Here is an 18,828-nt window from a genome sequence, read left to right as displayed (position 1 = left end):
ATTAAACAAAAAATGACATTATTGCCTTTGAATTTATTTTTAGAATACATTTTTAGAAACATGAGTTTGGCCTGTCTGTGGCTTCAGGATACTGCGATGGTGCCTGGAGATCGGGCCAGTAGCGGAGAGTATCCATTCCACACTTGCAGGATGCTAAACATAATTTTCGCCATTCTTGACAGGCTGGGCAGAGACCCTGAGTTTTGTATTTATTTATATAGGTAGGCCTAAAGGTTTTTTAGGCAAAATAACCCAATGAAAACGGAAAGCTTCTTGAATACCGGCATATACCAAGCCTATTGGGCCAAAATCAACTATGGCCTATTGTATAGATAGATAATAGAACAAACATGAACGAAACGTTTAAGATATGTGTTTTTTTTGTTTAGAAACACTTTGCTCAATGACACACATAGTTATCTATCACCTCATTCCTTTCTTTTAGCATGTGAATGTAGTACACCACCATGCCTCAGGACACGTGTCCTTTCAGATTCCATTAGGATTATTTAGTTGTGGACAACTCCCTCTCTTGCTCTCCTCATCATTGTAAGTCATCTTGATTAGGCACATGTGTGTTTTATCAGTTTCTTTATGAAAATATGTAGCTAACTCCAGGTCAGTAGCTAAAGCAAGGGGCTATAGCAGCACAGAAGTAGACTACAAATACATGCTGGGCCCGGCATGCCTAAAGTCGTGAAGTAAGCGCTACTGGAGCGGGCGATAAGGCCGACGCTCCAGCCTTTGAGAATCTCGCTCCGAGCTCCTGCCAAACTGGGATCGCTCTGCTCCAGCTCTACCCCCCAACATCTGGTGTGAACAGAAGTAGGATGTAATGCTGCTATTTTTCCGGTAGATGACAGCAGCGCATGCACCATTGGACAAAGTACGTCCGCGTTGTGGAAATTCTCCGTATTGTATGCCTTTTACAGGCCTCCGTAGTTTACGAAACTTTCCTGACGGACGCTCACCTGCGTTTTGAAGCAAACCTAGCTACATTTTACAGGATAAGGAAGGTAGTTAACATCAGCTACATGGGCAACTGAGTAGTTGTTTTTAGTCATTCTCGGTCTAGCTTGCTAGCATGGCTAAATTGCCAATCATAACTAAGCTACTACTAACGTTTAGGACTAGCTAGCAATCTAGCTAACTTCGCTAGCAGCTGCATGTGATGGCTGAATGTTGAGCTTGCTAAATGTGATGTGTCTTTTTTCAGGAGGAATGTGGTTATGATGTGTTCTTTGGCTCTGTTCCCCCCACCGCTGTCCGGCGATGGAGAGACTTCTCAATACAACGAGTCTAACACAGATCCATCCGTCTGGTTTGAGGTGGGCGGGCTACCGTATCATTGTCAATCCCTACTACTGTTAACCGGGTGGGTAAAATTTGTGGAACGTTCCAACAGGAATCTGTTCCAAAAAACTTCGCAAATAACAAAGGTTGCCAACAAAACAACGCATACAAATTTGAATAGCGGCAGAATAAGATGCCGGGTAGAGAGTGGGCTATTTCATAACGTTTTTCACTCACCACGTTTATTTCCCGAAAAATGTCTTTCCTCACTCTGGTAGCCTATGGGCAAACATTAAGAATAAGATACGGGGTTGATCATGCTACTTTGTATGCGTTGTTTGTTGGCAACCTTGTACTTTACGTTTTTGGAACAGATTCCTGTTGGAACGATCCACAAATTATACCCACCCCTGTTAACTTACTAGTCACCACTAGCTAGAGTGTAACTTATCGAGTTGCCACAAACTGTCTGCCAGTGCATTGCTTGGATGTTTAATGTTATCACCTAATATTAGGCTATGGTGTGTGTGGAGAGCAAGAGCTACAGTATGAATAATGTTGTATGTGTTTCCATTTTGCTGTAGGATTCACCTGCTCTGAATCTGTACTTCCCGCGAGAGTCACTGAAGCCTCACAGCCGCCAAGAGAGCAGCAGCAAGTCGGCCTTTAGGGACCACTGTGAGACGCTGTACACGAGGAGTGCAGGGGCTTGGTGTGTCTCTCTCTCTCTCTCTCACACACTCTCACGCTCACTCACACGCAATTCCGAAGCCCTGTTCACTAATCCCCACCTCTGTCTGTCTGCTAGGCGTGATGCCGGCCTGTCTGGACTCCTAAATGAGATCGCCAACTCCAGTGCAGAGGGTGAGTGCCATGTTATCGTCGTTCTTTCACTGTCACGAAAGTATTACATGCAAGCATGCGCTTTAGATAAGAAATTGTCATGCAAGACTTTGTGTCTTTTTAAATATGCTCTGTAACATTTTTGTGAGTTAAGGTCATTTTGATAACCAAACGTGATAAAGGAGCATATTCCTACACCTAAAACTGCTCCAAAACAAATTTATGTTCAAACATTTAAACGTTGGCCTCAGCTGACTACTGCATGCCGCCGTTTTGATAACGCATCATCACTGACATCACTTGAATGGTTGGTCTGACAAGCAGCCCCGATTACAATGCATGTTATTAGCCTCATTGATCATTTTCATTTTGACAATTAAAAACATAGGGAAATAAGTGCCATTTTTAGAAGGCTGTTCCGTTAGAAATTGGTAGTGTAACGTGGCATGAGTGATAAATTGACAAAAATATATACCCTGCAAGGTTGGCTATCCATAGCTAGCCAGCTAGTCCAAACCACAGTAAGCTCAGCTATCATTGATGGATGTTTTTGCCATCTAGTGACGTTAGCGGGACGTCTTGCTACAGTTATTTTTACTATGGACATTGGCAGCATCATTTGTTAGGTCTCACCAATAGCTGCCATTGATTTAACAGGAGTGGACACTGTTAACAACCCTGCATATCGGTAGCTAACTCTTTCAGAACAGACAGACACCTAACCATCTTGCATTGACTGAATACTCGCTTTTCTAGCCCAGGTATCTAGCTAGCCTCTCCTAGGTTTGGCACATCTGAAGTCCCTCACTGCAAACCATATTGAATACCATTTTAATGTGTAGTGTACATGATCTGCCAGCAAAAGTGACTTCGTTATTGTGGGCATTACCGTGCAGTTAGCCTGTTGGCTTGCTTTGGCTAACGCAGTTCGTCCCGTTACCCATGTCAAAACTACTGTAATGTTTAACACAGCTAGAGCTTACCCTCCGAATGAACACAACATGTGTAAGTGGATTTTTGAATGAACAATAGGCGCTTATTCGATGCTAGCTACCTGCTTTGAATGTGATTGTATACATCATGCATTTAGCTAGTTTACTAATGACGGGTAACAGTAGATCTTGATGCCTCTGCCCATGTAATGTAGCCAAGTTGAATGTGCTCATATGCAAATGCATTTTTGACCGGACTATACAGGCTTGTTATTGTGGTTGTGAGTATTTTGTTGTTTTTCGATCTCAAATTGGTTGTTTTAGCTTTTCGTTTATTCACTTGTTTGATTATGGCTGCTCCTGAGTGGCGCAGAGGTCTAAGGCACTGCATCTCAGTGCAAAGGGAGTCACTCCAGTCCCTGGTTCGAATCCAGGCTGCGTCACTTCCGTCCGTGATTGGCAGTCCCATAGGGCGGCGCATAATTGGCCCAGCGTTGTCTGGGGTTTGGCCTGGGGTAGGCCGTCATTGTAAATAAGAATTTGTTCTTAATTGATTTGCCTAGTTAAATAAAGGTTACATTTTTTAAAATAAAATAAAACATCTCTCGAAAAACGTGTAATATTATGTTCTAAAAGCATTTTCATACCATCACGTTCAACAAGGTTACCTAACCTCGACATGTAAACCAATGTTACAGGTTGATTTGAGTGTTTCAGTCCATCTCCTAATTGAGTGTGTTCCCAGTGCCCAAGTGGCTAGGGGTGAGCTCGAGCTGTGTCCTGGCCTTGCTACGCTGGGTTTCCTCCTTCCACAGCTCTCTGTTTCCTCACCTAACAGTAAGTGGTCCAGTCTGTCGTTTCACATGGCTAATTCTCAGGCAGTTCCAATCAAACAATACAGAACTTGCCGGGGTGTGTTGGATTCTGCAGGCTTCTCTAAGTGACTGTCATTATTTGGCCCTTTGTCTTCAGTTGAGCAGCGAGGAAATGACCGCCGAGTTTTCCCAAGTGCTGGACTGGTAAGACTACCTTATTTAGTTGATGAATCCCCAATCGGATCCTTAAATATACTCTCTCTTATGTTATGTATGTCCTTGTCAAATGTGAGGTATTTGTTTACTTTCACATAAGCATGCTCTCTGAAATCATGGCTGAAGTATGCTATGTATCTGTAGTTGTCCTCCTGTTCTTGCTCCCTGTGTCTCAGGTCGGACTGTGCAGTGCGGGGCTTTGCCTGGCACCCACACACTCAGAAGTGTGCCGTGGCCCTTTCAGACGATTCCATCAAGATCTACAACCCCAAGAGGTTAAGTCTGTCGCAATGGTGCTCTCTCTCTTTCTCTCTCTCTCTCTCTCTCTGTGTGTCAGTGACTATCAAACTCTACGGGCTGGCTTCGGATGAAACCTACAGTGCATTCGGAAAGTATTCTGACCCCTTGACTTCTTCCATGTTTTGTAACGTTACAGCGTTATTATAACATTTGATTAGATAAAACATTTTCCTCATCAATCTACGTACAGTACCCAATAATGAGAAAGTGAAAATGTTTGCAACTGTTGCAAAAGTATTCAGACCCTTTGCTATGAGCCTCGAAATTGAGCTCCGGTGTATCCTGTTTCCATTGATCAGCCTTGAGAAGTTTCTACAACTTGATTGGAGTCCACCTGTAGTAAATTCAACTGATAGGACATGATTTGATAAGGCACACACTTGTCTATATAAGGTCCCACAGTTGACAATGCATGTCAGAGCAAATACCAAGCCATGAGATCGTAGGACGTGTCCGTAGAGCGCTGAGATAGGATTGTGTCGGGGCACAGATCTAGTGAAGGGTATCAAAAAAATGTCTGCAGCATTGAAGGTCTCCAAGAACACAGTGGCCTCCATCATTCTTAAATGGAATAAGTTTGGAACCACCAAGACTCTTCCTAGAGCTGGCCGCGGGGCCAAACTGAGCAATTGGGGAGAAGGTCCTTGGTCAGGAGGTCCAGAGTTCCACTGTGAATAATGGGAGAACCTTCCAGAATGACAACCATCTCTGCAGCACTCCATCAATCAGGTCTTTATGGTAGAGTCACCAGACTGAAGCCACTCCTCAGTAAAAGACACATGACATCCCGCTTGGAGTTTGCCAAAAGGCAACATCACGTCTGGAGGAAACCTGGAACCATCCCTACGGTGAAGCAGGGTGGTGGCAGCATCATGCTGTGGGGATGTTTTCCAGTGGCAGGGACTGGGAGACTAGCCAGGATCGAGGGAAAGATGAACAGAGGAAAGTACAGAGAGATCCTTGATGAAAACCTGCTCGAAAGCACTCAGGACCTCAGACTGGGGCGAAGGTTCACCTTCCAACAAGACAACGACCCTAAGCACACAGCCAAGACAACGCAGGAGTGGCTCCGGGACAAGTCTCTGAATGTCCTTGAGTGGCCCAGCCAGAGCCTGGACTTGAACCTGATCGAATATCTCTGGAGAGACCTGAAAATAGCTGTGCAGCGACACTCCCCATCCAACCTGACAGAACTTGAGAGGATCTGCAGAGAAGAATGGGAGAAACTCCCCAAATACAGGTGTGCCAAGCTTGTAGCGTCATATCCAAGAAGACTCAAGGCTGTAATCGCTGCCCGTCCTGTTTGTACATTGTCATTACGGGGTATACTGTGTAGATTGATGAGGACAAAAAAAACAACTGAATCCATTTTAGAATAAGACTTTAGCGTAACAATATGGAATAAGTCAAGGGGACATACTTTCCGAATGCACTGTATGTCCTCAATCATATTGTCAGACCAGCCTAGTGCAGTGCAGTGTTTAAACTATGGCACCGTTCCTGCAGTGTTTACGTACGGTTTGTGAGTGAAATTATCTCTTCTCTGTCTCCCTGCCTTGGTCTCCCTGTCTCTTCGTCTCTCTGTCTCTCGCACATTCTCTCTCCTCAGTGCTACTACTCCCACCCTGAAGCACCGTCTGCAGCGCAGTGTGGCGGCTCTGCAGTGGAAGCCTTTGTGTGCGTCTGCCCTGGCCGTCGCCTGTCACAACTGCCTGCTTGTCTGGCACGTGGATCCCACCTCACTTTCTACCAGGTACACACACACACACACTTGTGTGCATTATAGAGTCATTTCTATGTCTTGAATGTTCTTCTTCCTCTGCCCTCCCTATTTCTCTCTTAATCTTTTTTTGGTTTCCCTCCCTCTCACAGGCCTTCCTCTGGCTGTGCCCAGGTCCTGTCTCACCCAGGCCATTCCCCCGTCACGTCCGTCGCATGGTCACCTAACGGACCTCTCCTGGTGTCGGCCTCTCCCAGGGACACTGCCTTGCTGGTAGGAATCGTCTCAATCCACACACACACACAGGATCTGCTACTCGGCTGGTAAAGTATTTTACTGTGATGTCGTAAGGGCTTTGTGACTCTTGTCTGTCTCTCTCCTTCTCGCCATCTCCTCTCTGTCAGGTGTGGGACGTCGCTGTTGAGAGCTGTGTGCCTCTCCACCGCGTGGGAGGGGGAGGAGTCACGTACCTGTCCTGGTCTCCCGATGGCAGTCGTGTGCTGGCAGCTACACCCTCCTCCCTCTTCAGGTCAGAGACGGTAGTGCAGGAGAGCTTCATGCTTCGTGTAGTGTTGGTCGGCTGTTTCTGTATTACTGTATGTGTGTGTTATTTATGTGTTTGTGTTGCTGCAGGGTTTGGGAAACCAGGATGTGGACTTGTGAGCGGTGGCCTAGTCTGAAGGGACGCTGTCAGGTGAGATTGTGTGTGTGTGTGTGTGTGTGTGTGTGTCTGGCTAACTGTCGCTCTGTAACTGTCTAGTCTGGCTGTTGGAGTCCTGATGGGAGTCGGCTGCTCTTCACTGTGCAAGGAGAGACCGTCATCTATGCCCTGACCTTCACTGACAACCCAGGTACACACACACACTATTCCATGTACAATATGAGGCACTTCAACCTTTTTATAGTTGTTTACACTGTGCTGTGTGCTTGCGTTTGTTTTGATGTGTGTTCTCCTCTTTGTCCACTAGGAGTGCCCTTAATGATGTCAGGTGGGCCAAAGGCAGCAACAGTGGTGGCCGACCTGTCCGAGACCACCTTAAATACACCTGACGGAGATATCATGTAAGGAAAGGCCCGGGTTAACTAGTCCTTTACTTAACTAGTTGTCGATTACCCTCACCGATTGGATTGTTGCGTTTGTCTATGTGTCAGGGTCGGAGGAGAGATCCAGTCATTGGCGTGGGATCCGAGAGGAGAGCGTCTAGCCGTGCATGTCAAAGGTCAGGCTTGTTCTGTCTCTTCCCACTTTCTCCGACTTGAGAGATTGTGTGTGTTTTGACGTCTTCTCTCCTCCGCTCACTTCCTTCCTCTCATCGGCTCCGCCAGGAGACGCCGGAGCAGGCCGCCCTGCCATGATCGCAGTGTTCAAGACTCAAATCAGCCCCGCTTTTAAGCTTCTGCCATGGTATGTGCTCTAGTATGTTACATTGCCAGGAAGGTATCTCAGTGGTAATCAGTTGTTTGTATCTCAGTGGTAATAACTGTGTGTGTGTCAGTGGTTTTGTCCAGGGGGAGGCCGGGACAGAGCCCAGACTGATGCAGTTTAACCCCAACTACCAGCATGGAGCCCAGCTCACTGTGGTTAGTCTCTCTTCAAACTCTTCTCTTTACAGTCGCGGGCCTCCAGTCATTTAGACGACGCCTCACAGTGCTGCTTAAACTGGTCTTAATAAAGCTAGAGTTCACTGATAAACTTGAAATGTAGAGCTGTTTTCAAACCTCAAGTTGTTTCTGCCTTAATTCCATTCGTATGGGGAGACATGGGCAACATAAAATGGTACATGGCCCACACACACAAATTCCCTTTTACATGGCTGTTGTTGTACAGTAGTGCATCAGTGACTAGAGCAACAGGTGTAGTGAGGTGTAACTTAACTCATCCTAGTGACTGTCGTGAATTCTCTCTCTACAGTGTTGGTCCAATGGGAAGATTACCCACGTGCCTTTCTGCTTTATGAGTGCTGGTAATCCCCAGCCTGGCCTGGGAGGCAGCCCGTCTTTCCCCCTGACCCAGGGCAGACCAGCCGACTACAACAACCAGACTCTCTACACAGAACTCATCTCCTGACCACACACCCACACATACACACACTCAAACTAACACAGAAACCATATTTCAGTACAATTTATACTTTTTTTTTTTTTAACACTTTCTAAATAAACGTGCACAAAGTGTAATGCAAGTTGTGAATGATTGTGTCTTTTTGAATTCCTAGACCAAGACATGGTAAGGGGGTTGGTGGAATGGGGTTAAGGTCTAGGCAGCGCTGGCCCGTTCTTTCAAAAGAGATAAACAAGGTGATTGGGAGTTTGGAGCGTTTGGAGATTTTCATTAGCCCATCCGTGACAAGGATCGATGAATTGTGCATTCCGAGATGCCGTTCTGCACCCCACTGTTGTACTGTCCCATTATTTGTCTGTGGCCCGCCTGTTCGCTTGTGCGATTCCTGCCATTCTCCTTCGACCTCTCCTCAACAAGCTGTTTTCACCCACAGGACTGCTGCTGACTGGATGATTTCTGTTTGTCGCTCCATTCTCTGTAAACCCTAGACACAGTCATATGTGGAAAAACCCAGGAGGGTGGCAGCTTCTGAGATACTGGATCCGACGCACCTTAGGTCACTCATTTTGCCCATTTTAACATTAAATCGAACAGGAACTGAATGCCCCGATGCCTGTCTGCCTGCTTTATATAGCAAGCAACATGACTCACTGTCTGTAGGAGCGATCTATTTTTGTGAATGGGGGTGGTGTACCTAATAAACTGTCCGGTGAGTGTCTATGATCATATATACAAATGGAATCAATGTTTGACATTATTCAGTTCTTGTCATACTGCATCTGTTTGGGGTTCTTGCGGTCAATTTGCAGTCTACAGATTATTTATAATAATGTTCTGGCCCCCTGACTTCGCTCAAGAAAAAATCATCCCGCGGCTAAATCTATTTGAGGATCCCTGTCTAAGTTAATCAAGTCTACTGTATATTCTCTTAATCTATGTTTATCTTGGCAATAATGTTTTCAATCTTTTAAAAAAACAAAAACAACCTGGCATCAATGGTATAGCTTTGCTTTCGGTCAATAACTCGAAAAGATGTAGGTCTACAAAGATGATATTTGTGATTTTCAATGTAGGTTTGTAATGAGAATAATTTCCCTTTAAGAAGATATCACTGTTTAGTCTTCAGTCTAATTTTTATTGCTCAGCAGAAAGATATGGAAAGGTGTTGTGGGGAAAGCACACAACGGCAAACACCTATGTCAACGTGTTGACGCGTCAGTAAGACATTACTGTTAATAAACAAAATACTTCACAATTCCATTCAGCACAATTTCTTTATTTATTCTTATTAATTCAAACAAACAGAAGCCAACCATGCCCGGCCCAACCCTGAAACCGGTGAATGATTACAGACAGTACTTTCATTCCTGTGTAATGAGATTTTCTCATAGCTAAAACACACACTCACGCACAGTCTCGCATACTCACACACATACCATGCACTCACAAACATAAAAAAAGTTAACTGAACTCCCAAGAAATACAACTACAACAAAAACCTTAAAGTATACAGACCTTGGGTTCAGTTACCAAAAAAAAAGCTATTCAACTCCCATGCCATGTCCGTACTTTCTCAAAAGAAACGCAATTAAAAATCAACTTCATTGTTACTTGGTTTTTCCTTTTTATTTCCAATTTACATCAATTAAAAGTGTACCAAAATAAAAACAGACAAATGATCATGATCATAATAAAAATGAGTAACAACAAAAGAAATTACACACCCTCTCACACACACAGAGACGAGCCACCCTGGTTGTTTTGGGTAGCTCTCCTTGGAGTCCCGTGATTCTATTTGTGGGGCGTAGACTCCATAGGAGAATATCCAGAGTCACTTGGTTCCCTGCCTTGAATGGCTGCACCTGTCGTCCGAGGTGGGGTGTGTGTGTGTGGTGTGTGAGGCTAGTGGGGGTTTGGGGGAACAATGACTGAATTCTAGAACTCATAGCACCTTCTGAAGACAGCAAAGCAAAGATAGCTGTTCAGCACCAGTTCCACCCGGAAGCTCATTTTGGTCAGCTCAAGATTTAAGGTCAACTTTTTCACTTTGTTTTTCAGCGTGAGGTAGCTTTAAACAATCCGGATGACTACAACAAAACTGATTTAATTTCCCAAATTTTATTAGAATTTTTTTGGGGGGTTGTTTGTCAACCGAGTAAGACATTTTCCTCTAATGGGCAATCAAGGGGTAAAGGACAAGGAAAAACATATCCCAAATGTAACCTCACTTTCCAAAAAGTGTTGGTGTGCATATAGACACATGTACACACATAATGTGGAAATATATATAAAATCATCTGGTTGTTTATAAACACAGACTTTTACAACAATAGAACCAAGTATTTTTAATACACAGTAAAAGTTTAGCTCCTGGTCTTGATGGTTAAAAAAGCACATTTTGAAGCACCTTATAATTACTGAAAATATTTTTTGGTCTACATTGATTCAAAATGGCGTATTTGTAGCTAGGTCGGAGAGGGAGGTGGAGTGGGAGGTTCTAGGTGTTCTGTAGTGGGAGGAGCTTGTGCTGTTCTTATGGTTAAGCCCCCCCCCCCCCCCCCCAGTCCCACTGTACCTCATCTATGCCCCTTTAAAGTTTAGACAATAAATAAGTGACATCGAGTCATGTTTCTGTTTCTCCATCACTCGTCCCTTGGCTTGGTCCCTTTTCCTTCTGGCTCAAACTCATTCCCACCGACTGTGGGCCACAGGAAACACGACTGGGGAATGCTGGAATTACGTACGGATATTGCTGGTGTCTTTCAGTGCTAACATCCAGGGTGTACAACTTGGAGAGCACTTCTTTGTAAGAGAGAATATCAATTATCATTTTTTTTTTTTTAGTTCCGGTCTTCTTTTTTTGGATCGTGTATTGTTTCATAGTTATTTCTTTCATGTTTTAGTTTTTTTTCTCGTCTCGTTTGTCCCACTTTTACAAGAAGCAGACTGCGCCCACGTCCACGCCGAACTCCTGGTCCGCTCCTCCGATGTCCATGGGAGCAATGTCCACGATGGGCAGACGGGAGGTCTTCTGTGTTTTGTACTCGAAGACAGTCTTGCCCCACTGGCCTGTGTGTTTCTGTGGGACGACAACGATATGTGTTGAAACACTGTACATTCCCATAGGCTACAATGACAGATTTGTTTTGTTTGTTTACTGTGAAACTGGACTGTGCCTTCCCCAATAGGTCCTACTTTACTATGTCCATCTTTCCCCCTGTCCCTACTTTGACAGTGCCTATTCCCCTCACCTTGCAGCCGTCCTCCGCCACGCTGTAGGTGAAGCGGCTGTTGCCCTCAGCTCGGATCTCCACGTCGTTGGAGCCCTGGAGCAGCAGAGCCTTCTTCAGGTTGCCCGTGGATGCGTCCATATAGGCCACGCTGTTCTTGCAGTGGTAGGTGAGGCTCTGAGACGCTTCCGTGGACAGCAGCCTCAGGAAGGTCAGCTGGATACTGGCGGCGTTGGTACCGTCCTCAGCGTAGCTGAACTGTGGAGGGAGCCAGAGAAGGAAGAGCTTAGGGTTAAACGGGACACGGGGCAAGGAAGGTGTGGAGGAGGTCATGGAGGTCACACACAGGTTTATGGGTGGTAGGATTTTATGTGATGTCTAGAACTTATCTGCAAGCCGGAAATATAGGTTCAGTCTGCAATTCATAAAAAGAAACACTGAGAGGAAGTGCTTTACTCGTTGATCAGGGTAACCCTTGAAAGGAAGTTGCCCTACTGAAGCAGTAGCCGTATTTCGCTCAAACGTGCCAGTGAAGTGATTATTCATGTCGAGACTCACGTGGAATCCTCCATTCATGGTCTCTCCGAACCAGACGTGTTTGCGGTCCTTGCTCTTGCTTGTCCACCAGTTCTTGTGCGGCACGTTGGCTATGCTGGGGTACACGCAGGTCTCGCCGGTCTCCATGTTGCAGAAGACCTTGATGGCGTCAGCTGTGCTGCCAATGTTCGGGTCCACCCAGTAGTCACCTGGCGAACAGGAGGGGGAGAGGACAAATGGTTCAAACCTTAGCATGGTTTGGACTGATCACGTTGTACACATCTGTGGTCTTTCCTTTCCATTCACTCTCTCTTCTCCCTCTCCTCTAACCATTCCCCCACTCACCACTCTTCCATTCGGGGTGGGACAGTTTGATGTCTCTGCAGGTGCGGGCGGGGTTCTTCTGGCTACCGTCGGGGCTGCGCAGGTTCTCGATCTGGTAGTTGAGGGACTTGAGTGTGGAGTCCACCTCCACGTCGTGCTGCCTCAGGGAGCTGGATGCCTCATCAGCCCTCATGTACCTCAGGGGATCCGGAGACTTCTCTGGCTGAGACAGGCCAGCGAAGGCAGACATGTCGATGCCAGGGCCGGGAGGACCAGGAGGACCAGGAGGTCCGGGGTTACCAGGAGGACCCTGAAGGAGAAGAGGAGACGATTGTTACAAGGTGGGACTACATGAAGACTAACATATTTGCTGCTACATGCTATAAACGTTGCCAAGCGTTACTCACAGCAGCACCAGTCTCTCCAGAACGACCACGAGGCCCAGAGGGTCCGAGGGGTCCAGGGGTACCGTTTGATCCATCCTTACCAGCGGGACCGGCTGGGCCAGGGGGTCCCTGAGGAGATAGATAGGGTGGGGTCAGTCACAGCTCACACACATGGTGTGTAGCATAGCATGTATGAATGGGAGCATAGCATAGCATGTATGAATGGGAGTCTCTTTGTAGAGGGGCTGGATTCACAGTTAGTTTGAAACTTTTACCGGATGTAACATTGTTCATGTTCAATTGTCCTACAGTGTACACTCTTTAATTCAAAAACAACCTGCTTATCGGAAATTACAAACTTAGCAGCTACACTAGATGACCAAAAGTATGTGGACACCTGCTCGTCGAACATCTCATTCCAAAATCTTGGGCATTAATATGGAGTTGGTCCCCCCTTTGCTGCTATAACAGCCTCTACTTCTCTGGGAAGGCTTTCCACTAGATGTTAGAAAATTGCTGAGGGGATTTGCTTCCATTTAGCCACAAGAGCCTCAGTGAGAAGGGGCACTGATGTTTATCACTTAGGCCTGGTTCGCAGTTTACCTTTAAATTCATCCCAAAGGTGTTAGATGGAGTTGAGGTCAGGGCTCTGTGCAGGCCAGTCAAGTTCTTCCACACCGATCTTGACTAACCATTTCTGTATGGACCTCGATTTGTGCACAGGGGCATTGTCATTCCTGAAACAGGGAAGGCGGCTCGGCCATGGAAACCCATTTCATGAAGCTCTCGACAAACAGTTATTGTGCTGACGTTGCTTCCAGAGGCAGTTTGGAACTCGGAAGTGAGTGTTGCAACCGAGAAACAGACGATTATTATGCGCTACGCGCTTCAGCACTCGGCGGTCCCGTTCTGTGAGCTTGTGTGGCCTACCGCATCGCGGTTGAGCCGTTGTTGCGCCTAGACTTTTCCACTTCACAATAACAGCACTTACAGTTGACCAGGGCAGACATCTAATGAACTGACTTGTTGGAAAGGTGGCATCCTATAACGGTGACACGTTGAAAATCACTGAGCTCTTCAGTAAGACCATTCTAATGGCAATGTTTGTCAAAGGAGATTGCATGGCTGTGTGCTCGATTTTATACAACTGTCAGCAGCGGGTGTGGCTGAAATAGCCGAATCCACTCATTTGAAGGGGTGTCCGCATACTTTTGTATATGTAGTGTATCTCTCTATGGGTGATAATTATTCACATCCCTTTCCTCTTCTTTATCATGTAATTAATCTTTATGCGTATATTTTTTAAGTAGTAGCCTCTCCTGTCTTGTCTTCCTCTCTGCCACAACATGTGGTAATCACAAAAGCATTAGCCTTCCCTGTTATCCTAGGACAGACTAATTAAAACACAGTGGCCATTCTCATCCTCTACCTTATCACAGTGTTGGAGGATTATAAAAAAAAACTAGCCTTTGACCCTCATTATTATATCACGGGATAACTACTGTATAGGAGTAGTCCTTTTGTCTTATCATAAGTCTGGAGGGATTAGAGAAGTGTTCTGTCCTTCCCTCTCGCCTGGACTCACTTTAGCGCCACTAGGTCCGGCAGGTCCAGCAGCTCCCTGGTCTCCAGCGGAGCCCTGTTAGTTTAGACAAAGACGACTGGAAGTCAGGGAACAGAACTTATTCCACACGCAGAAGTGTCATGAATACAGATCTATGAAGATGGAGAGGTATAATGGCTAAAGGTCCAGCGTGGCCAGAGGACTTGGGTGACTTACGGGAGGTCCGGGAAGACCCTGCAGACCAGTGAAGCCACGGTGTCCCTTCTGTCCCCTCTCTCCTGTCTCGCCAGCCTCTCCCTTGTCTCCACGGGGTCCTTGGGGTCCCTGATTTAGAGAGGCAGAGAGTGTCAATCAGCTCAGCAAAAAAAAGGGTGTGCCAATGCCGGTGCAGCTACAGTTGGTAATAGTTCACTAGAGAATGGTGTGTGTGTTTCAAAATGAGCGATGTTGAAACTCACAGCCATTCCTCTAGCGCCAGCTGGTCCAGCGGGTCCGGCAGGTCCTTGGGCACCCTAAAAACAAGAGTGAGGTTCTTCCCATTAGACAGGCTAACAACACCCAAACCAGTGTGAATTACAAAACACCGACATTTATCTCATTCATATTGTGTCTAGTTTTGTATGGGTACTCACTCCCTCTCCTCTGTCTCCCTGCTTGCCCAGGGGGCCGACAGGGCCGGGGGCACCGGGAGCGCCCGGGGCACCAGGAGCACCAGCAGGACCAGTGTTACCACGCTCACCCTACAGGGGGAGAGAAGATCATAGAATATAAGGCCATCAAAGCGCATATGATAGCTTATCCATCAATTGGATTGATTGGTTTGGACTGATTGGTCTGATTGGTGTATAATGCAGGTGTCTCACCTTGACTCCAGTGGATCCATCTCTACCAGGGGGTCCATCAGATCCAGCATTGCCCTGTAAGGTAGAGACAGAGATTTAATCATTCATTGAAATGTATTGCTTTTTTGTTGGTTGCGGTTGTTGTTGTTAGTGCTGTGGTCATTGTTTACAATTCTGCTTGGCGGTTATTGTGACTGTGTGGGGGAGGGAAATTCTTGTTTTTGGAGGTTGCTGTTGTTGTGTGGTGATTATTGATATTTATGTTAATGTTGTTGTTGCTTATGCTGCTGCTGTCGTTGCTATGGTTCTTGCAGTGGCTCAATTCAGAGGTGTAATTATATTGGCCAGCAGGTGGCACTATAGTGCAGCTATGGCCCACACCTCTGTCATTGCTGTGTGCAGCTACAGTGGCCTATAATTGTTGTTGTTGTTGTGGCCTTTGCTGTTGTGTTTTAGTTCTGACCTCTCTTCCGGGCTCTCCTGCAGGTCCAGACAGTCCAGGGGGTCCCACAGGGCCAGGCGGTCCACGGTCACCACCAGCACCAGAAGCTCCCTGCTTACCGGGCTCTCCCTGGGACACACAGAACATGGACATCAGACTCACCATCAAGTGTCAGATGTCACCACAGTCCAATTATATCTGATATCAATAACTGCAACGATGTAACATGCGACTGACTAGTCAATGGACTCATGGACTTCAATATTGATCCGCATGGTAAGTAGGACATCAGCAACGGTCTAAAAGCCCCTAGCTGGTAAGAAAAGCATCAAAACCCCCAATATGACGTAGTATGATGGACACTTAGTTCTGAATGCATCTCAGTTACAGCCAATTGGTCACTGAGTGATCGACTTCTTTGTGACCGTTTTAAGGAGAAAGAAGTCTGGGTATAGATCTGTCATATTGAATGTATGTGGATATCAGGACTCCATGATATTACACAGGCAATCACTCCAGGCATCCCATATATGATTTTAGGGGACATATGTTGTTTAGTTACCGCTCAATGGTGCATGAGTAGTGGGAGTTATATGAGCCTGGACTTAGAAGGTTCTCAGGCCAATTGTCATTCATATTTTCTATCACTATATGTGGGTATGTCAGCTTATAGAGAGACCTTAACTTACAACTGGACCAGTAAGGGCAATGGTTCTCTAACACTGACCTGGCTTTCAAAGTTCACCTCTCTTCCTGATTCAGAAAATACTGTGACAATTTTTTACTCACACTAATCATAGCCTAATTCAAGTGTGGTAGTTATTATCAGGGGTGAGGTACTCACAGACGGTCCAGGAAGACCAGGGAAGCCCCTCTCTCCACGCTGCCCAGGCAGACCAACAATACCACGAGACCCAGCCAGACCATGGGGACCTGAAGGACCATCAGGGCCCTAGAAATGGAGGAGACAATTAGGTCAAAGTTCACTACATTGACTTTACAACCCCAGCTCATCGAGTTCATAACTCCAGTTCCAGAAAAATCAGGCACATTTTAAATGAAGTGGTTGACTATCAAGGTGGGTGAGTTGGTGTTACCAGGCCGACAAGGTACATCCATGAAGCTTAAAGTAACTGTTCAGTGAAAATCTCACTTTTTAAACGTATATATTCGGTTAACTCATACCCAGATAATGTTGCTGACTCGTATTTGTGGCCAAAGCTTAAATTGGAGAAAAGACACTTCCAAAACACCACCTCAAACTTGTGTCGTAAACAGACCATTTCAAATTTTTTTTGCTATTTCCTCGTAGAGAATGCCTCATTGGATGAGCTGGCCAATCAGCGGTTTACTTTTTATGACCGGTATACGCCCACACCATTCCAAGACAAGCTGCTTTTTAACATACTTAATTCAAAATGTTTGGAAGGAAAGTATTTCACTCATTGTAATTAATTAAAGGTCAGATTTCCTAGAAATCTGGAAACACTGGACAGTAACTTTAAGAGGCTGGGTGGCATTACCTCCGTGAGATATCATTTAGCCAATGTAAGAGTGGATGGGGAAGACTCACAGGGGGGCCGTCTTCTCCAGCATCTCCCTTCTCGCCAGGGGCTCCAGCAACTCCACGCAGCCCGGCATCTCCCTGTCTTCCTGGGGTGCCAGCGTCACCGCGAACTCCCTTAGGACCATCTTTACCAGCAGGACCAGCGGGGCCAGCAGCACCAGGGTTACCCTGAGAGAGGGAACAGAGAGATGCAGCATTTTTTCAACCACACACATACACACAGGTAATCTGAATGAAAGGGTGCATTTCTGTTGTCTATGGAAGAGTTGTGAGGATGTGATACTCACATTGGGACCGGGAGATCCAACTCTTCCAGCAGCACCAGGGAAACCAGTAGCACCCTACCAACAAGAAAGGGACAAGACAATATTTCAATAACAGAACATACCATGTGATATTTTCACTTACTATTGGGTAATAATCTCTTATCATTGGAACTGTTGACTTACAGCGCCACCCTGGGCACCGCGGCCTCCTTTAGATCCAGAAACACCAGTGGGACCCTGGAACAAAAAGCAACAATAAACACAATTAGACAAAGAAACAAGAACAATGAAACAAGAAGTGCATCAATTGTGTTCTCAAATACTCTCCATTTCTTTTTTCTCCAAATGGTAATGTCTTGGGTCATAAGATATCTGTCTCAGGGACATACAGGTTTTTTGGTATCTCAAAGTGCATTTCGATGGGTACCTACCACAGGTCCAGGGGCCCCAGAGGGTCCCTGAGGTCCAGGGGCACCACCATCTCCCTTCTGTCCAGCCTCGCCAAACTCTCCCTTGGCTCCAGGCTGACCATCTGCACCCTGGAGTTTGGTGGATGGAAGATACAGGTCAATAAAGATCCAACATTTGATATGGATGATGTGAATGTTTTCATTGAAACGTATGTGACTGCTGTGGTTCTACTCACAGGAGGCCCAGCGAAGCCAGCAGGCCCAGGAGGACCACCCTCACCACGGTCACCCTGCAGGAAGAGAGAGATGGACTCGAGACACAGGCACCACAGAGAAAGGCTTTCTAACTGCACATGTATGTGGCCCTGTCCGTCATGCTGCAGGTGCGGTGGTTGAAAGTGGAGGAGGCTGTACTCATCGGAGATCAAACCTTTTGGAATGGAATATATTCTGAGGGACTAAGTGTACTTTGATTTAGTGTACTTGGAACTTCCTTTATTATTTATAACTGTTGCCGGGCTACTTGGGAAGTGAGTGGTCTTGGAATCAAACTGAACAATATGTGGCCATCAAAATATCTGGTGACTTTGAGTGATCTTATATTTTGATCTGTCGAGCTCTGCTTCCTCTCTAGTTTCTTCCTGCTCTCTGTACTGGAGGGGAGTGAGTTTGCGCGGAGGTACATTTTCGAACCTGAGCACGTCGACAACGTGGCTGATTCAATACAAGTCTAAAAACGGACGATATGACACTGGAGGCGGAAAGACCCAACTTACAGGAGCACCACGGGCACCAGCCGCACCAGTTGGGCCAGAAGGTCCACCCTCACCCTGAGAGGAAAGGAGAGAGAAGAGTGAGAAACCATCTGTCAAATGAATATTACACCGTACGCATAATAACAGGTGTGTTTGATCAGTATGGTAATTCATACCTTCACGCCGTTGGGACCAGCTGGGCCAGGAGGACCAATGGGACCAGACAAGCCCTGAGTGGGAGGAGAGAATAAAGATGGAAAGGAGAGAGATGGAGTTATTATCAACCTCACTTGGTCATTGGATCATTGTATTTCCATTGGGACT

At 46.1% G+C, this 18,828-nt stretch overlaps 2 protein-coding genes across 9 annotated transcripts in view; one reads left to right on the top strand and one right to left on the bottom strand.

The window, feature by feature from the left end:
• The first annotated feature begins 714 nt into the window (after window positions 1-714).
• On the top strand, window positions 715-8,310 carry LOC110532040 (aladin). 7 transcript variants are annotated; one of them, XM_036987951.1, is made up of 17 exons: window positions 715-886; window positions 1,217-1,328; window positions 1,878-2,005; window positions 2,102-2,157; window positions 3,814-3,905; window positions 3,999-4,087; window positions 4,276-4,392; window positions 6,009-6,152; window positions 6,272-6,392; window positions 6,524-6,648; window positions 6,753-6,813; window positions 6,880-6,970; window positions 7,088-7,181; window positions 7,272-7,339; window positions 7,446-7,524; window positions 7,616-7,700; window positions 8,032-8,310. In XM_036987951.1, exons 1-17 carry the CDS (start codon window positions 870-872, stop codon window positions 8,185-8,187), a joined length of 1,635 nt encoding a protein of 544 aa, XP_036843846.1. In that variant the 5' UTR covers window positions 715-869; the 3' UTR covers window positions 8,188-8,310. The 7 variants fall into 7 exon arrangements, with proteins under 7 accessions (XP_036843846.1, XP_036843847.1, XP_036843849.1 ...); XM_036987952.1 differs by having other exon boundaries at window positions 716-886; window positions 4,276-4,374; window positions 8,032-8,296; XM_036987954.1 differs by having other exon boundaries at window positions 717-886; window positions 4,041-4,087; window positions 8,032-8,296.
• Window positions 8,311-9,441: 1,131 nt separating this feature from the next.
• Window positions 9,442-18,828, bottom strand: part of LOC110532038 (collagen alpha-1(II) chain) — a 30,059-nt gene continuing 20,672 nt past the window's right edge. For both annotated transcript variants that reach the window (XM_021615630.2, XM_021615631.2), the window contains 19 exons: window positions 18,681-18,734; window positions 18,526-18,579; window positions 17,986-18,039; window positions 17,771-17,878; window positions 17,523-17,576; window positions 17,361-17,414; window positions 17,080-17,241; window positions 16,351-16,458; window positions 15,528-15,635; window positions 15,086-15,139; window positions 14,855-14,962; window positions 14,681-14,734; window positions 14,439-14,546; window positions 14,244-14,297; window positions 12,680-12,787; window positions 12,294-12,582; window positions 11,970-12,157; window positions 11,433-11,669; window positions 9,442-11,260 (listed from right to left, as the gene is read on the bottom strand). In XM_021615630.2, the coding sequence (XP_021471305.2) occupies window positions 11,114-11,260; window positions 11,433-11,669; window positions 11,970-12,157; window positions 12,294-12,582; window positions 12,680-12,787; window positions 14,244-14,297; window positions 14,439-14,546; window positions 14,681-14,734; window positions 14,855-14,962; window positions 15,086-15,139; window positions 15,528-15,635; window positions 16,351-16,458; window positions 17,080-17,241; window positions 17,361-17,414; window positions 17,523-17,576; window positions 17,771-17,878; window positions 17,986-18,039; window positions 18,526-18,579; window positions 18,681-18,734 (2,103 nt within the window). In that variant the 3' untranslated portion in view covers window positions 9,442-11,113. The remainder of the gene's footprint in view (window positions 11,261-11,432; window positions 11,670-11,969; window positions 12,158-12,293; window positions 12,583-12,679; window positions 12,788-14,243; window positions 14,298-14,438; window positions 14,547-14,680; window positions 14,735-14,854; window positions 14,963-15,085; window positions 15,140-15,527; window positions 15,636-16,350; window positions 16,459-17,079; window positions 17,242-17,360; window positions 17,415-17,522; window positions 17,577-17,770; window positions 17,879-17,985; window positions 18,040-18,525; window positions 18,580-18,680; window positions 18,735-18,828) is intronic.

The sequence above is a fragment of the Oncorhynchus mykiss genome, chromosome 9, assembly GCF_013265735.2.
Source record: "Oncorhynchus mykiss isolate Arlee chromosome 9, USDA_OmykA_1.1, whole genome shotgun sequence".
Lineage (NCBI taxonomy): Eukaryota > Metazoa > Chordata > Actinopteri > Salmoniformes > Salmonidae > Oncorhynchus > Oncorhynchus mykiss.
The sequence above is the reverse complement of the archived record's forward strand: the minus strand, read 5'-3'. Positions and strand labels throughout refer to the sequence as shown.